At 40.8% G+C, this 18,253-nt stretch overlaps 1 protein-coding gene across 1 annotated transcript in view; it reads right to left on the reverse strand.

Annotated features, from left to right (window-relative positions):
• Window positions 1–18,253, reverse strand: part of COL24A1 (collagen type XXIV alpha 1 chain) — a 225,307-nt gene that overhangs the window by 71,642 nt on the left and 135,412 nt on the right. The window contains exons 25-28 of the mRNA XM_042463503.1: window positions 11,601–11,654; window positions 8,803–8,856; window positions 7,461–7,514; window positions 2,707–2,760 (exon numbers count right to left, since the gene is read on the reverse strand). Coding sequence (XP_042319437.1) covers window positions 2,707–2,760; window positions 7,461–7,514; window positions 8,803–8,856; window positions 11,601–11,654 — 216 coding nt within the window. The remainder of the gene's footprint in view (window positions 1–2,706; window positions 2,761–7,460; window positions 7,515–8,802; window positions 8,857–11,600; window positions 11,655–18,253) is intronic.

Genomic DNA, 18,253 nt, shown 5'->3' on the forward strand with positions numbered 1-18,253 from the left:
AAATATGCATATCCAGAGTGGGCTCACTACTATGAAAGCAGAGTAGTATTTCTACAAACAACACATTGTGAGTCATTGTTGGCACTGCTGAACTGGACCAAACAGAAGCATCGTATCCCATTGCAGTGAGGGCACGATGAACAAACTATGCCATTTGGCTATAGTAATTTGTACTGGGCTCCCTACTGTTATGATTCTGTATAAACAAAACGGATGAAAGTGTAACACTGCCAAACTGTAGCTATAGCTTTACACTATGACTTAAATTTAGTTTTATTTTAGAGAAAAGCAACAAGCTATTCTACATTTAGGGCTTGTCCACATGGACCATTTGCAGTGGTTTCTTCCCGACCTCATGTCACCCTGTCCAGATGACACAAGGCCAAATGCTGAATTCAATTGTGGATTTTCCATACATGGCATGGGCAGTCCCACAGCGAATCCAGGCCATCCCTTCTTTAACATGAAGACTAACCTTTTGCTCCAGATCTTACCAGAAAATCCAAAGCACTCTGTGGTGACAGTAGGCAGCTGCTTACACAGCATCCCACTGTGCCACTCATTGCCACCACTGCTGGCGTGTATCACTCCACTGAAGTCACAATAAGGTACTCAACCATGTAACTGATGCTGGGTGGCTCATTTCTAACTTCAGTGGGAGCGACTCACACTGGCGCTGATGGGTGGCACAGTGGGATGCTGTGTTGACAGCTAGTCAGCATTGCTACAGAAAACACAGGCAAAAGGGAGAAGTCAGGAAAGCTTCGGGGCCAGAATATCCCTGGGCCAGCCTGGAATATTTGGACCAGTGTAGACTCACTCCAAAATATAGCATGTATATAGTACTTTAGAGAGTTAAGAGGGCTTGACATTTATGATTTCCATAATTATTACAAAAACCCTCTGAGATACGTTAGACTTGTGTCTTTCCACATCCTTCTTCCACTACAGACTTTGTAGTATTAGACTTCTATGTGGGACAGAAAGGAAGAAACCTTTCTCCCAGAAGGGTATCCAAATCAGCTCACGTGATTAATTTTGTTTATTAATAAATAAAAATGAAGAACAGCTTCAGCTGGCTTCAGGCCGACTTGGGGGGGTGTGTGGCATTCACATGTGCCATACCCCCAAGTCACCTGGAAGTTGCACCGGCAATTACACACCAGGTGGCTTCCAGATGACTTGGACGCCATGCATCCTGGAGCCAGCAAAAAGCATCCCGCCATTAAAAACCATTTCCTTAGCAGCCGATCAACTGCTGAAAGCCTGCCTGAATAGGAACGTCTTTGCTCACTAGCGGAAAGCCAAGAAGAACTGCAACCCAGGGCCCATTTATACCACAAAATTAGAAGGCTATACTGTCAGCCCTTCATATCCATGGGATTTTTATCCACAGATTCAACCATTCATGGCCTGAATTTTTTTTAAACACCTTTAGGCAAACCTTGATTTTTCCATTTTATATATAAGGGGCACCATTTTACTATGACACTGTATTTAATGGGACTTCAGCATCCATGGCATAGTTTCCAGGAATCCACAGGGATTCCTGGAGCCAAACCCCAGAAGATACCAAGGGTCCACTGTATTTCATGGCAACACTCTATGGAATCCTGGAGTTTGTAGTCTGAAGAAGCAGAAGAGCTCTCCAGCAGAGAATTCTAAAAACTCATCCATGAATTGCAAATCCTATAAGGTATTGTAATGGCAGTTGAAACAGAATAAAGCACTATAATTGTGTAGTGTGAATAAGCCACCAGAAGCAACAGAAGAGAACTACCAGATTCCTGTTCCAGGTTGCCAGCAGCCCTAAACAAGTGCTCTGCTCTTAGGGTATGAGAATATACAGCCAGCACTATGTGGTAAGTCCTGCTGGTTTACTGGGAAGGACTAGAACTTGGAAACATTTTCTGACTACAGCTCACAGAATTTCTCAGTGGCATCCAGCATCCAGCAAGAACCTACTTCTGCAGGTTTACCCCTGCTGCTTCTTAAGGCTGGGGTTCTAGTTTGGAATGTTTTGAATCAGCTATGCTTGGCCTCACAGAGAATTATTAGCATGCACTGTATTGCTGTCGCTGATTTATCAAAAACAGCAGCATAACACTTAAATAATTATAGCCTTTTGACACTATTTAGCTTACATAATGAGTTCAAAGTGACCAAATTCCAGATGCACACTTTTTCATTACATTGCCTACATGAACCCAAAGTTGGATGGGAAACTGCAGTGGAGATATCTTTTGGCTTATTCAAATTCCTACTGTTTTCATGAGTTCATCACTGCAGGGGTTCAGTGGCTTTCTCATACATAATCAGAGCACTAACAGGGTTAGACAAAAATATTGCCAATATTTACACAGCTGCCTGATAAGCATTAGTCAAATAATAATAAATGTTATTGCTATTGATTTAGTTTTGTGGTCTTTGACATACAGCCACCATAAACGTAGTGTCAAAGTACAACCCTTGGGAACACAAACAGGATTACTAGGGATCAAAATCTTAGATAACTGAGACAAGGAATTATGCCATAATTTTATTCCAGATGGCTTTGTATGTTCTAAACCTGCCAGGTGTACCCTTACTAGGGAACCAACACTCTCTGTTGAATAGGAAAGATATTTTTTTCAATGCATACATAAGTGAAAAACTCCTGGAGCAGCATGATAAGAATATAGAGGCCATATAAATAATATTACTCACTCTTTGACCTTTAGAGCCCTGTGGTCCAGAAGGTCCTCTCGGTCCCGGTGGCCCCTAAGAATGAAAGAATTTCAATGTTAATAATTTCAAAATATTAATTGAAGCATATTGAGAATATGCATATTTAACATTTAGAATAATGATATACATTCCAAGGTGAGCTGTTAATTGTAAACATGAAATCATCAGCATCAGCAACAAAACAATAATTTCCTTCTGCACATAGCAAATTGTTCATTCAACTGGACTTCAAATGGGCTTCCAAATTTTTTTCTAGGTGAGACCTGACAACATAATGTAAAACTTTTTGATACTGTTACATGCCTCCAGATCAACTCTGACTTATGGTGACCCTATTCTTGGCAAGATTTATTCAAAGGAAATTTACTATTGCCCTCCTCTGAGGCTAAGGAAGTGTGACTTGCCCAAGGTCACGCAGTGGGACTCCACGGCTGAACAGGGATTCAAACCCCAGTCTCCTGGTAATCCTAGTCCAATGTTCAAACTATTGTGTTTTAATTTACTCTGTCTGGGAGCTGCCTGGCCCTGCAGCAATGCATCCACGGCTTCTGTGATGGTAAATCAAATAGACTGCCTTTAGATGGGCAATCTGCATCAAGAATAAAAACTATAGTGATCTGCAAGTAGGTTGATCTCACAGAGCAAAAGATTGCTTTTACTTATTGTGTTTTCATTTTTCTCCCCCACAGGGGTGTTATTAGAGGGATGTGAGGAGTGCATACCACATCAGGTGACACCCTAAGGGAGGTGACACCCCTATTTCCCAAACATCTGCCTTTAGGCAGAAACTGGCTGTGCCATTCTCCCATGTCCCATTAAAATGTTGGAACTCAGTGGAAGAGAGGGTGTGAATGGTGCAAGGCTCACTGGGAGGAGAAAGGAGAGGCCTCATGGTGCTTTTTAAATAGAATTTTAATTTTTTTTTTAAAAAAGTCTTTTAAAATGTTCTGTAAAACATCACATCATACCAAATTTTCACTTTAACCACATGAAACTATGTGCATGAAAATACATTTAAGCTGTGTGTATGATATTGTAAATTAAAGGCATAATTTTATATTTGCTAGTTGTTTTATGTCACAACTATTGCCATTTCATTCAGTGATATATGGGAATTATGATTTATTAGTAACATTAGTACAAAGAAACATTACTAAGGATTATGTACTGTATGGTGTAGTGAGGAGTATGCCAATGGGAAGAGGGTGATGTCACTGTTCCTCCAAAGATGTTTAGAAGTTCAAATGCATCCTCAATGAAACTTTCGACAACCTAGAGACATGGCTGCTATAATAAATAAAGGGCTTATAATAATAAATCATAATCCTGTCTGACCATCAGTGGTATGTGTTGCCTGCAAAATCCCTTCTCAAAACTAAACACATGCACTCAATGAATACCTCCTTTCCTAGATTTAAGTTACTTGACTTGGACTCCAGCTGCCACAGTCTCCTAGTCAGAATGGCCATTGCCAATTAGAAATAGATCAGAAGAGAACTGTAGTCCCCTAAAAGTCACTTTTCCAAGCTCTGTTTCTAGGACATATTCATTCTGTTCCTGCCACTGCCGTGTTGCTTGGTGCTACTGAGCAGGTAGAATGGCAAGAATCAATCACTGGACTGGGGTTTTTGGATAGGGGTATCTGCTATTACTTTGTTTTTGTTTTTATCTTTAAAGACATCAGCTTTTAATGTTGATGCTCAAGCCCTTCATTTATTATAACAACCTTGTGTCAATGTTTGGCTGAGACTTGTCTAAGCTCCCCAGTTAGTTTCATGGCTGAGAAGACCTTTGAACTCTAGACCCTTGAGTCCCACCTCATTACTCTGCCCAAAGTACTGCACTGCTTTTAGATTGCTGTTAAGTTCCAGGATCTTTTTAAGAGTTATTGAACCTGTCTGAGCAAACAGATTAGAAAAGCTCCATTTAGATGAGTGACAAATTATTATTATAACTCAGTTTTTTAAAAGCACAATGACTGATCAATTATGCTGCTTCCAGCTGATTTCATGTTCATATACTGGAATGAGTTAGCAACACACACACAAGCTGCTACTGGAACACTGTGGTGAAGGACAAACTCTATTGTGCTGGACCCCGTGTGTTTTTTCTGTTCATAAAAGGACCATAGATGCACATTCCTCTGCAGCACCGCACCTCCACTATCTCCAATGCTCCCACAGCCCTTCAGAGAAACCATTTTGTGGATTCAAGGGGAATGTTTTGAAATAATTTCTGCTGCTGAATGCAAGCCCCTTCTGCAAAAAGAAAGGCACTGTTGGAACCAATCCACTGTCTATTTAAGTGCATTCTTATCCGACAGAACTCGCCATAGGAACTTTCTTCGTTCCTATCGGGAGGCAATACGTGCAGCGAAGAGAGCCTTCTCCTCTGCACGTATTGCGTCTGCAGAGTCTCGTCCAGCAGAGCTGTTTAAGGTGGTGAGGGAGATGACGCAGGTGCCCCCTGCACCAAATCCCTTACTTAACCCGACGACGGCCTGCTGTGACGCATTTAACAACTTCTTTGCAGACAAAATCTCTCAGATAAGAGCAGACTTAGAAGCCACCATTGAAACAGAGTCGACAGGCGAGGCGTCCAGTGACTCCGCCGATGTAGTTATACTGGATCAGTGGCAATCTGTGAGTACCGAGGACGTGGACAAGCTGCTTGGTAAGGTGAGGAAGACAACCTGCCCTCTCGACCCTTGCCCATCATGGCTGGCCGTTCAGGGGGGGGATGCATTGATGAGACTCCTCACAGATATCATCAATGCGTCCTTTAGGGAAGGACATGTTCCATCTTGTCTAAAGGAAGCGGCTGTTAGGCCACTTCTGAAGAAACCTTCCCTGGACCCCCTGGATATGAGAAATTATAGGCCTGTGTCACTGCTGCCATTTTTGGGCAAGGTGATCGAGAGGGCGGTTGCTCTTCAGCTCCAAGCTGTCTTGGATGAAGCTGATTATCTAGACCCATTTCAAACCGGCTTTAGGACAGGCTTTGGGGTTGAGACTGCCATGGTTGCCTTGACCGACGATCTGCGTCTGAGCATCGACAGGGGTAGTGTGACCCTGTTGGTGCTCCTAGACCTCTCAGCGGCTTTCGATACTATAGATCACGGCATCCTCTTGGACCGCCTGAAGGGGTTAGGTATCGGGGGCACTGCTTTGCAGTGGTTCCGGTCCTTCCTCTCGGGCAGGTCTCAGAGGGTGCTGCTCGGGGACTGTAGCTCCAGTAAGAGGAACCTCACTTGTGGGGTTCCTCAGGGGGCTATCTTGTCCCCGATGTTATTCAACATCTATATGAAGCCGCTGGGTGAGATAATACGGAGTTATGGTGCCGGGTGTTATCAGTACGCTGATGACACCCAAATCTATTTCTCCATGTCTCGTTCGTCGGCCTCGAATTCCAATGGCATCTCCTCTCTCAATGAATGTCTTCAAGCGGTAATGGGCTGGATGAGGAAAAACAGATTGAAACTGAATCCAGATAAGACGGAGGTGCTCACGGTAGCGGCCCCGAAACCAAGAATTGGGTTGCAACCTCCAGTCCTGGATGGGGTCACACTCCCCTCCAGTGACTGTGTTCGCAGTCTGGGGGTGCTCCTCGACTCGTCGCTCCTGATGACAAATCAGGTAAATGCGACGGTCAGGAGCGCCTGCTATCAGCTTCGGCTGATACGCCAGCTGCGCCCTTTTCTGGAAGTAAGGGACCTCGAAACTGTTGTGCACGCACTGGTAACCTCACGCCTTGACTTCTGTAATGCACTCTACTTGGGGCTACCCTTGTGCTTGGCTCGGAAGCTTCAGCTGGTACAAAATATGGCAGCCAGGCTTATTTCTGGTACATCTAGGAGGGACCACATTACTCCGGTTCTGAGGTCCCTCCACTGGCTGCCTATTAGCTTCCGGGCCCAGTACAAGGTGTTGGTTATTACCTTTAAAGCCCTAAATGGCTTGGGTCCAAGCTATCTCAGGGACCGCCTCCTCCCATATAATCCTCCCCGCGCTCTCCGGTCCTCTGGGAGGAACTTACTGCAGCCTCTAAAATCTAGGCTTGCGGCGACCTCCCAGAGGGCATTTTCTGCTGTCGCCCCCAAACTCTGGAACGACCTGCCGGATGAGATCCGTCAGTTGACATCATTAGACAGCTTTAAAAAAGCTGTCAAGACGGATCTCTTCCGGCAGGCCTTTCCAGATTAACCATCCCGGCCTGGCCTCCCTGATCCCCTCTTTCCTCTCGTGGCCCCATCTTCAGTGATGGTTGAGGATCTCCAGAGGGACACCAGGGTTTTTAGTTTGTTTTAACTATATTTTATGTTTTGATATTGTGTTTTTAATCTGTTATATTTTTTAATACTTTTATAAGGAGGGAGGGATTATAATGTTTTTAAATTTATATTTTACTCTGTTATAATCACTGTTGTCAACCGCCCGGATTGGTTCGCCACAGGGCGGTATACAAATAAATATTATTATTATATTATTTATTCTTTTTTCACAATTTTCTACAAGAGAGTAAAACATGGGATTAAATGTCTATTTTGAACCTAGTGGGACTTAAAATTCTAAACTTTGGTTAGACTGGAACTATACTTTGGTTGGACTGCTCCTCTACCCAATTTGTAAATTTTCATTACTGTTCAGCAAATATATATCATATAATTAACAAAGATATGCTTAACCTGAAGTAAATCATGATTTAAAAATAACTCCAACACACTGTATACTTACAGGCAGTCCCTGAGGTCCTATACCCCCTGGGCCACCTGGAGATCCTGGATATCCCTGAAATAGAAGCAAAAATTACTGGAGTTTTGTATGTATCATGTGGGCCTTCAAATCATTTCTAACTAAATCATTTATCTAAAACAATCCTATCACAGGGGTTTATCAGCACTATTTCTGTCCTCCAAAACTGAGAGATTATGATTTTCCCAAAGTAATCCAGTGGGTTTCCAGGACTGAGAAGATATTCAAATCTTGGTCTCCCAGAGTCTTAGTCCAACATCCAAAACATTGCCACTCTGTCTCTCTATTGGAATTTAATGCTTGAAATGTCCATTCCCCCCTACATCTCAGGATTAATAGGCTGTGAATAGAACCCATATGTGCTGGGCCAGCCAGGAAAACTCAAGACACACCTGTTTCTTGGGGCTAAGAAGATTATTGCAGGTACCTTATCCCATCATTTCCTGGCATAGTAAACAGTGCAATGTGGCAGCTGAAAAGGCCAATACAATTCTAGCCTGCATCAATAGAAGTATAGTGTCTAGATCAAGGGAAGTAATAGTGCCACTCTATTCTGCTTTGGTCAGGCCCCACCTGGAATACTGTGTCCAGTTCTGGGCACCTCAATTCAAAAAAGATGTTGAGAAACAGGAGTGTGTCCAAAGGAGGGTGACCAAAATGGTGAAGGGCCTGGAAACCATGCCTTATGAAAACGACTTAGGGAACTGGGGATGTTTAGCCTGGAGAAGAGAAGGTTAAGAGGTGATATGATAGCCCTGTTTAAATACTTGAAGGGATGTCATATTGAGGAAGGAGAAAGCTTGTTTTCTGCTGCTCCAGAGACTAGGACCCGGAGCAATGGATGCATGCTCCAGGATAAGAGATTCCACCTCAACATTAGGAGGAACATCCTGACAGTAAGGGCTGTTCCACAGTGGAACACGCTCTCTCGGAGTATAGTGGAGTCTCCTTCCTTGGAGGGCTTTAAACAGAGGCTGGATGGCCATCTGTCAGGGATGCTTTGATTGAGAGTTCCTGCATGGCAGGGGATTGTACTGGAGCCCCTTGTGGTCCAACTCTACAATTCTATAATTCTATGATTCTATTCGTATCACACTATTATTATGGTTTTAACTATACTCTTTTTAACTTATGCTTTACTATTACTATTATTTGATTACTTTTTATCTTTTGTAATTAATGTTTCAGTTTTGTCTTCTTAAATTATTCTAAGTCACTTTGAATCCCATTCTGGGAGCATGGTGTGATATACATCCCACAAATAAATAAAGTGGAATTTTAAAAAAAAAGTCAGAAAAGCCAGTTTCCCCCAGTAATTACTTACCATAACACCTTTTTCTCCAGGAGGACCCATAGGTCCAGGACTACCCCTTTCTCCCTTGAAGACAAACAAAAAAACAAGCAAAGAGAAAACTTGTGGCACATTCTCACTACATTCTTTCTCTGATTTCTATGAGAGAAATCGTGGTGGTGACCTCAACAATAGGACTTACAATGGGATGAAAATGTTATATTCTGGATTTATCTCATCCCTATGCTTCTGTGATGGGGAAGAACAAGAATTTCACTGGTTCCTACAGCTGTTTTGTGAAGAAAATCTAATTATATGGCTGTGAGGGCCTATTCCTTGGCCTCATATTGCCCTATTTCGATGATGCAGACTATTAGCTCCAGGCCTGGATCAGGCTTGGATCCATCAGACCAGACACAGATATGGTGGATCCAGAATGATCTTAGGCAATGGAGCCTTAATGTGGATCTAAATGACCTGCTGTTTGTCGCAGAGTTTCATGGAAACTCTGCAGTAAACCCTGGCAGAACAGACACTCCTACTTGCCCCTTACCTTAATGAGCTGTTGCCACTAGTCCTGTCTGGCATGAAAACGGGGTGCTTGGCTGGAACCATGTGGCCATCATTTCCTCATCAGATGCAGCGATGGGGGTACTCTCACTAACAGCATCAGCTGAGTAAGGTAAGGGGTGTACAGTGGCAACAGGTCCATGGCGCAGGGATGGGCAGGTGTGTAAACATCCATCTGTCCCTGTACCAGCCTGGGGACCAATCCGGATTGGGACCTGGGCCAGGAAAGCATGGGCTTGGCCATGCTACCCTGTCCTGTCTGCTTAGGTTCTCAGAGGTGTAGAGTGAAAGTCTGGCAAAAGCAGTGGTCAAAGGTCTTTAATCCAGACCAGTATCCTATTTGTTAGTCCAAATTACAGCAGACCCATAGAATCAATTGTTGAACTGTGAGTCTAGTGATGATTAACAATAGGATTTAAGCCAACAAGGGTTGAGGGCTGCCTTATAACCACTGATGTCCCTGGGGAATCAGATGGAGGATGCTGATGGGTCCTCCTTCCTCGCCCCATTGGGATGATACTTATGCCATCCTCAGAAATGTTCTATCTGCGTACTGGCTGGGAGGCCCTGTTGCTGCTGCCAATGATCTGTAGAGGGTGGGAGGTAGCTTTGGACTTTAGATGATGGAAACCTCTCAAAATCTACTGCCTGTGAAGGTAGGCAATCTCCTAGAGGTCAAGGAAGGAGGTACTTCCTCCTGCTTCAGAAATTAGAATTGGAGACCGTCTTTCTAATGTCAGAGAAGAAACTTATGCTGGCTTTCCAACATCATGTGAATGCTACAGGGAATCAGAGAATCGTATTAGTTTACACTGCACTATTAATAAGGGAAAATAAAATCGCACTGCCCTCCTCAATCCCAAATGCAGCTATAGTTATGCCTGAACAAGCAATAGGGAATAGGCTAGAATTGCATTCAAAACACATATTTCACTGAGAGCAACAGATGGTACTGCATGATTAAGAACTAGCACAATTAACAGCATCAGACGAACAAAACTTATGTTATCCCCTTAATACATATAATACAATATTTTTTCTTTAAATACAAAGAATATCCATCCGTTTATGATGGTCTGGGAAACATTATCTTAGTACTCCATGTAAAGTTGTTACATTATGAAGAAAAGCAAATATGACTTAGCACCATCCTATTAGTCTGGTTCCGTGTACTGACAGATTAATTACACTAATACTGTACTTCAATCCCTGTTTGCAAAACAGTCAGAATCCTATTAGTTAGTCCAAATTACAGCAGACCCATAGAATCAACTGTTGAATTGTTCACTATATCAATTGTTTACTATATCTGAAAATAATGCTGAGAGAATATTACAGTTAAGTAACAATGACAAATAATGTTTTAAATTTAAACACTCCTTAGTATTTCTTACCATGAACATAATCCAAAGTGTAATTGATTGAGAAGAGAGCCAATTTGTTTATTTTTCAGATATGTTACTTTGACAATAACATATACTGACAGTAATTTTTCCACATTGTCATGTAAATTATAATACAATCATAGAATAATTTTTTTATCATTCATTCTGAATTCCTGCCACTAAACCGATTGAAATAATTTCTCCTTCAGGGTAAAAATAAGAAGGATGTTAGATTACTTTGGCAAATATTTAGGTTTCTAGCATAATAAAATCTGACATTCATCTGAATAATAGTTTCCTGTTTCAGATTTAAGAAAATGTATAAATAAGAAATAACACTCCTCAAAACATTAAATCTGTATCTGTCTTAAAACCAACAAAGTTATTTATCTCTGAACTGTTCCTAATGGTCTGAATAAAAATGTTGCTTTTTCCTATCTTTCATTTTCATCAAGCATAAAGAGACATCTAGTTGAATAAAATATCCTCCCCCTCCCCCGTTTTTTGGTACTTATAGACTCATACGCTAATACTCAGCTTGTGTGTAAATAATGACACCAAGCTTCAGGAGAATGGCTCCCTTTCATTGGGAAAAATGACATTGGGGGGAGGTGAGAGGTTCAAAGTACTCGTCACTGAAGGTTGTGAACCCAGTCCAGTGGGACCCTTCAGCTGGTTTTTACATATAAAGAGTTCCAAAATCCAATTGCAGAACTTTGCTCTTAAATTCCTATCTCCGTCACCTTGTTTAGTTTGATGAGAAATAAAAAAGATCAGTTATATTATATGCAGATCTGACATTTTATTGCATTTGGAATATTACTTGTGACATAAAGTTATTACTGCTTTGTCACTAACTACCACCTTTTCATATACCTTCTCACCGGGGCCTCCAGATGGTCCAGTTTCTCCAGGTAATCCAATGGCACCCTATAAGAATACATACACAAATATATAGTTAAGTTATAGTTAAAGAGAACCTAGGAAAATTCCATCACTATAAAAGTGGCAATTGACTCAAGTGATTTTGGAGAGCTATTGTGAATGCATATGACCATTTCTGAGGAGGATATACTGTATAACAAAAGATTGTTTCCCCCTTTTCATTTTCTCATGGCACCAAAGTCATCATCAACATACTATCTCTTAAGCATCACTAGGGCCTTGTGTGTGGCCCAGGATACTCCGAGCTCAGCCCAGAGTATCCCCGTTACCTGAACCTACGTTCCCATGCCAGGGCAGTTGTCTGCATGGACGTCCCACTGAGCCGCACAGTACATCCACTGCTGTGGGTCATGTGCTTCTGATGTCAGAATGATGTGGTTGGGTGCCTTGTTCTCACCTCAGAGTGTGTGACTGGTGACAATGGCAGCTCAGTAGGACATCCATGCAGACAGCCACTCCAACATGGGAATGGAGGACTCTGGATCTTCCAGGCTGATAAGAGTTAAGTTTTAAAAATTCATTTTAAAGGTGTTACACCCTGGTTCTGGTGCCGAACATTCCAGACACAGTGGTACCTAAATGGTGAAAACATGACACACTAGAAGGAGATGGAAATTGTCATTAGGCTTGAACCACAATTTCTTTGCAATCACATAAATGAATAATTACATCTGCAACGCAACCATGTAACCCTTTGCTACATTGGACACTTACTGTAGAATGTACATTTCAAGTTGCTAATATTCTTTTATTTTCTTATATATTTAGGGATGCTTCTGAGACCCTGTTTTACTCCCAAATAGATAAATACTGCTGTTGGCCAGGAGTGCCTTTTACCAGCTGAATGGGTTCTTCTCTTTTAAATAAAACTTGCCACATTGAGGCATGCTTTAAAAACCTCTAGGACAGACTACTGTAAGGTAGCATTGTTTAAACCAAATGACTTTCATTTTTAAACAACAACAACAGCCAAACAATCCTGGGTTTTTTTGTTTTTTTAAAAAAAAAGATTATTCATTAAAGTATGGCTATTATTTCTATTTTCCATCCCTTTTACTGGAACAATGATTGTTTGCATTTAAACACTAACCTTAGCCGTTTATTGGCAGTTTTTCATTGTTAGACCAGTATTCAATGTCAGTTGCTTCTTTGTAATTATTTTATAGTGCAAAAAATGTCCATTCAAGAAACAAAACCTTCAGTTAACTTAAGTTCAACCCAAACAACTTGCTTTAAAAGAGCGTTTTTAAAAGAATAATTATTATTTAAGCTGGTGGCCATAATATCTGAACTGCATTTTGCTGCTTAATTTTCTGATTTAGTCCTATATTAGTGCAGTCCTATATTCCTATATATAGGCTACCAACTTGGCAAAAATAATTCCCAGTTTTATTGAAAGAGCTAAATGATATCAAAGCCTTTTAACTTTGGATTGTTAATTATAGAAAACATTAAAATATGGTAATCAATCTTGCCAATACATAAATGTTTCACAGTATTAATATAATAAGCAGGATTCAGTTTTTTTCATTAAAACATTAATGCAAAAAAAGTTGGTTTAAACAAAGAAATGGTTTAAACAAACCAACAAACAAAAATGGTCTCCCCCCCCCCCCAAACCTGTTCAGCAGTAGTTGCACAGTTCACCAATTAACTTTCTGGGTCCAAGTCACACAGTTGACTTTTCTGGCCAGTGTTTGAAATGTGGAACAGAACAACTTCATTTTGGAGAATTTCTCAAAATTATGGAAATATCTTACTGCTATATTTGAAGCTGTTTAGCTGCATAAGCTTTCTGTATTTCAGACAGCTAGTCAAACCTACATCTTGTAAAAGGCCTAAGACACCTGAATGGCTCCTGCAGTATTATTGCCACAGTTAGTCCTCAATAAGAGACTTGTTTACACAACTAATTAAAACCAAATTTTCTTGCTAATTTATTCTTGCTTGTTTTCTTGGAAGAAGCCTCACGATTTGAAAACAACAACAACAACAACCAGGATATAAATGTCTGAAACAATTTATAATACATAAAACAGAGAGCGAGAGAACAAAAGTGAACATAAATTTTCAATTACAAATACTTTCTTGCCTGATGCAAGTTTAAGGAAATTTAAATGAGACAGAAGCAACCAGGCAAGTGGTTATTTACAAGCCTCACCCAAGACTAAGTTGGCTAACAAAATCTGAATTTCAGGCATGGCTCAAGAGCAGTTTGCACGTTGTATTTCCACAGAGGTGGTTTAGGAGCTGCCAAACATATGTTCTGAATATCATAATTTTGCCCATCTTTACAGCAGATGGTAGGCACAACTGCAGGAGTAGTGCAGGCTTCCCCCTTAGGTGTGGGAAATCCCAACAGAAGATGGTTGCAATAGAGATGGACTCCTATATACAAGTATCTCTAGTATTTTCATTTCTAAGGAATATCTTTGAGGCTTGAAACCATGCAAGCTCCCAAGGCATAGGAGACTCAAGATGTTGCAATTGTAATATAAGTATTATTAGAAACATCCTGTCTTTCCTTAGCATGTTGAATAGCTGGGCTATAGTTAGGATTACAGAAACAGAATACTTGTTGTGTGATGCAATAGCTCTAATAGCCTGGGATATATCAAATGTACTATTCAAGAAAGATGAGAGGAATCTAAAAAAAAGGAAAAGACGAGAAGTATTCAAGAATTGTATTTTAAGATTTTATTCCTTTTTTTGGCCTTGTGGATTTGAAACTAGCACCAGTATATAATTACTCTTAAAGGCTTGGGGGTGGGCACATCCCTTTCTTTTTTCTTCTGCCCACATAGAGAACAGATTATGGATGTTACTGAACAACTCACATTCAGTATATTAAAGGGTAGCATGTAAATTTCTTATCCTGCTTGTGGTGAGCAAAACAGCTTGTCTGCTTCTAATGAGCAGGATGCTACCAAGGACTGGCTCACAATGATACTTTTTTTTAAAGATATTGCAACCTGACATCATAATATCATCAATCTAGGTATGTTTCATTTATATTCTATTTTGAAAAAGACAGTTCCAAGTCTCGTATATTTCAAATGTCTTTTTATTTTAGATAGAAAAAACATATTCATTCAGGGCTGAAGATTAAGGAAATTGGTAGAACATTTTCCATTCTTTATTTACTGTACAAAGGCTAAATCCAAGGAGGCTGTCCTGGTCCTAAACCAGTGTCTGTCTTCAGTAATGGACTGGATGAGGGCAAACAAGTTGAAACTTAATCCAGGCAAGACAGATGTGCTCCTGGTCAGTCGGAAGGCAGATCGGGGAATAGGGATCCAGATGGGGTCACACTCTCCCTGAAGACATAGGTTCACAGTTTGGGGGTACTCTTGGACTCACCTTTAAACCTGGAGGCCCAGGTCTCAGCTGTGACCAGGAGTGCTTTCGCACATTTAAATCTTGTATGCCAGTTGCACCCGTTCCTTGAGAAGCCAGTTTTGGCCACGGTGCCTTGGTTACATCCCGTTTAGACTACTGTAATGGGCTCTACATGGGGTTGCCTTTGAAAATTCAGATGGTGTAAAGAGCTGCTGCCAGGCTGTTAACAGAGGCAGTTTACAGAGACCATACAACGTCCCTGTTAAAACAGCTTCCTTGTCTGCCAGTTTGTTTCTGGGCACAATTCAAGGTGCTGGTTATTACCTACAAAGCCCTACATGGCTCAGGTCCACACTATTTGGCAGACTGTTTCTCCTGGTATGAACCGACCCAGACTTTGAGCTCTTCTGGAGAAGCCCTTCTCTCCATCCCAACACCATCACAAACATGGTTGGTGGGGACGCGAGAGAGGACCTCCTTGGTGGTTGCCCCTAGACTCTGGAACTCCCTGCCCAGGAAGATCAGAATGGCTCCCTCCTTGATGGCTTTCCGCCGGCAGGTGAAGACCTACCTGTTCACACAGGCATTTAAGGAATTGCTATAAGGACAGGCTGGGATGTTGGGCCAGTTTAAAAATTCTTTTTAATGTACGTTGTTTTTTTAAAAATGTTTTTAATTGTACTGTTTTTTAATGCTGTGGAGCCGCTCTTAGTCCCAGTCCTGGGAAAAGAGCGGGATACAAATAAATAAATAAATAAATAAATGCTAAGGTATTTTTCTCAGTTAGAATTCCAAACTCACCCACTCTTTTGACTCACGAGTGCCCAGGAATGATTAGCATAGTACAGTCTCAGAGTAAGTGGCAAAACAGAATCAAGAACTTCAAAATGTCAAGATAAAATGCTTTTTTAAAATCTATTTTTTTTTAAAAATCTAAAATTCAGTTCAGAAAAACCTTGCTGGAACATCATCCAAGGGCAATTCAAGAACAAACACAGAAAGTAGAAATAGGAAACTCTGAAACTGAAAGTCAAGCTTTTAATGGAATCAGGGCCAGATACAAAAGAACAGAGAAAAAAGTCCAGGTTCCATTAGAAGCTCAGAAGCAGAGAACAAGCACAGGTAGGTGAAACTGTAGGTTTTCAATACAAAAACATCCAGACCAGTATCTGAGTCCTTCAAAAGTGATTATACAAGTCAAGGGCATCAGATCAGCACTCTAATGGACATCAGAGATTTAACAGCAGAATGAAAAGTACTGTATACATATATTTCTAAAATAAAATAAAAGTATTATCTTTAATATTTAGAATTAAAAGTATTGTCTTTATATATTTATAAAGATAAAATCTTTTGAAATAACTTCACTTACTTTCTGTGACATAATCTGCTCAAACATTTCCCACCCAACTTATCGAATACTAGCTGGCTCCCTGTTGGTGGCATATGTAAGATTAAGTTAAACATACACATATTTTTGATAGCCATGGTGGTTTTTATTCCCTTTCCCCTCTGCAGAGACCAGACCCCCAATTCACCATACAGTTGCTGGCCAACATTACCATAGCCATTTGTGCCAGGAGAAGAGAAAGCAAGAAATAACAGAAAGATTTGGCTATATCCCTGTATGTAAAATGATTACATTAACCGCTGGACTTCCACAGGACCTTGCAGACTACATCATCTGATGAAATCATTTCGTATCTGGCTATGGGGACATAGCCAAATGTTTCTGTGATTCACCCCCACCCCGCAGAAATGGCCATGGAGGGGCTTCAGCGGTTCTCTGGTAGGTCCAGGGGTTGATAAATGGTTCAAGGTAATGTAGCCTATGCAAAGAACAACTACTCTGTGTTGAGACATACAGGATTGCAGTCACTATGTGCAACTGAAAACTCAACTTGTCAGCAAAATGAAGTGGAAGTTACTTCTAAAATAAGCACAGAAAACCTTGTGTAGTGGTTTCTGCATGACTCTCTAATGGCAAAGATGATTTCTTAGAAGCGTCCTTGAGACATAAATTGCTCTGGAAAATTAATCAGAGAGTAGATCCCACATCTAACACACTTACAGGCAGGCAAAGCTTCTGCCAGGGCATCTGCTGTGTGTTAAGAAACTGGACTACAGTAAAATAATTGGAAACATAGTGCATGCCTAGTGGAGAAAAAAAGAATCCAACACATACAATAGCAATAATAATCCTTCACAAGAGCCCTTCAGAAAGAAGAATATAAAGAAGCAACCCCATCCTTTCAAAAGCCTCCCTCCATAGCTTCATTAGACATGTGTACATGAACAGCCCTTTTCAAGCATTTGTGCTTCATACCAGGAGATGAATGGGACTATGTTCATTCACCCTGTCCTGTGTCACTACTTCCTTGTTTCACTGTCTTCTCTGTTGGGAGACAAATGTCAGTAGTGGGAAGTGTGAGTTTCTCATGTAGGTTCCATGCACAACTCAGAGCTTTTAATCTTCTTACAGCAGACTCCCCATTACTGACATTTCCAAAATGGAGCAGGATCGAACTAAGTGACAGGACAAAATGGAAAAATGGAATGCCATGAAATCTGAAATCTGTAAAACTGAGGAGAATTATGAACTGATAAACAGAACACTCTTTCATTCCATGTTTGATTCTATGAAACCAAGTTATATAGCCGTATTTTACTGTAATATCTCATCATGATAAGGTTGCTTCCACAACAAGTTTTTTTTAAATTTTATTTTTTTAGTGTTTTTGGGGCATTATTTTTTCATAATGAGCTGGAAGTGGAATCAAAAGGCAGTTCCAGACAACCACAGAGACAATAGGGCCTTACTATCCAGGGAAGACCTTGATCTTTCTATAACCTCTACCTACAGCAAAGAAACTGCTTCTTACTTGTGGGTTCTGCCTTTTTTCCTTATTCCACTTAGTGAGGAATACGTAAGGAGAGGTTAACTATTAGTCATCTATTGCATTCTTAATATATTTCAGATTCATTTCTATACCAATTTTTACTAAGACTGAAACAGGAAAGGAAAAGCCTTCATTCCACTCATCAGCTTCAGGACAATGGTATTACTGAGACGGATTAATCCTTATCCTCTGAGCAATAAAATGGGCAAGATCTGTAAACAAGAACCTAAATTAAAAGCTTGGAGGCCAAGAAAAGCCTCAGTAACATTGTGCCTGCCCTCAGTAGAGGGCTTGCTGCTGAAATTGTGCTGCTGTAGTAATCATCATCATCATCATCATCATCAT

The sequence above is a fragment of the Sceloporus undulatus genome, chromosome 4 (assembly GCF_019175285.1).
Source record: "Sceloporus undulatus isolate JIND9_A2432 ecotype Alabama chromosome 4, SceUnd_v1.1, whole genome shotgun sequence".
In the NCBI taxonomy this organism is placed as follows: Eukaryota; Metazoa; Chordata; class Lepidosauria; order Squamata; family Phrynosomatidae; genus Sceloporus; species Sceloporus undulatus.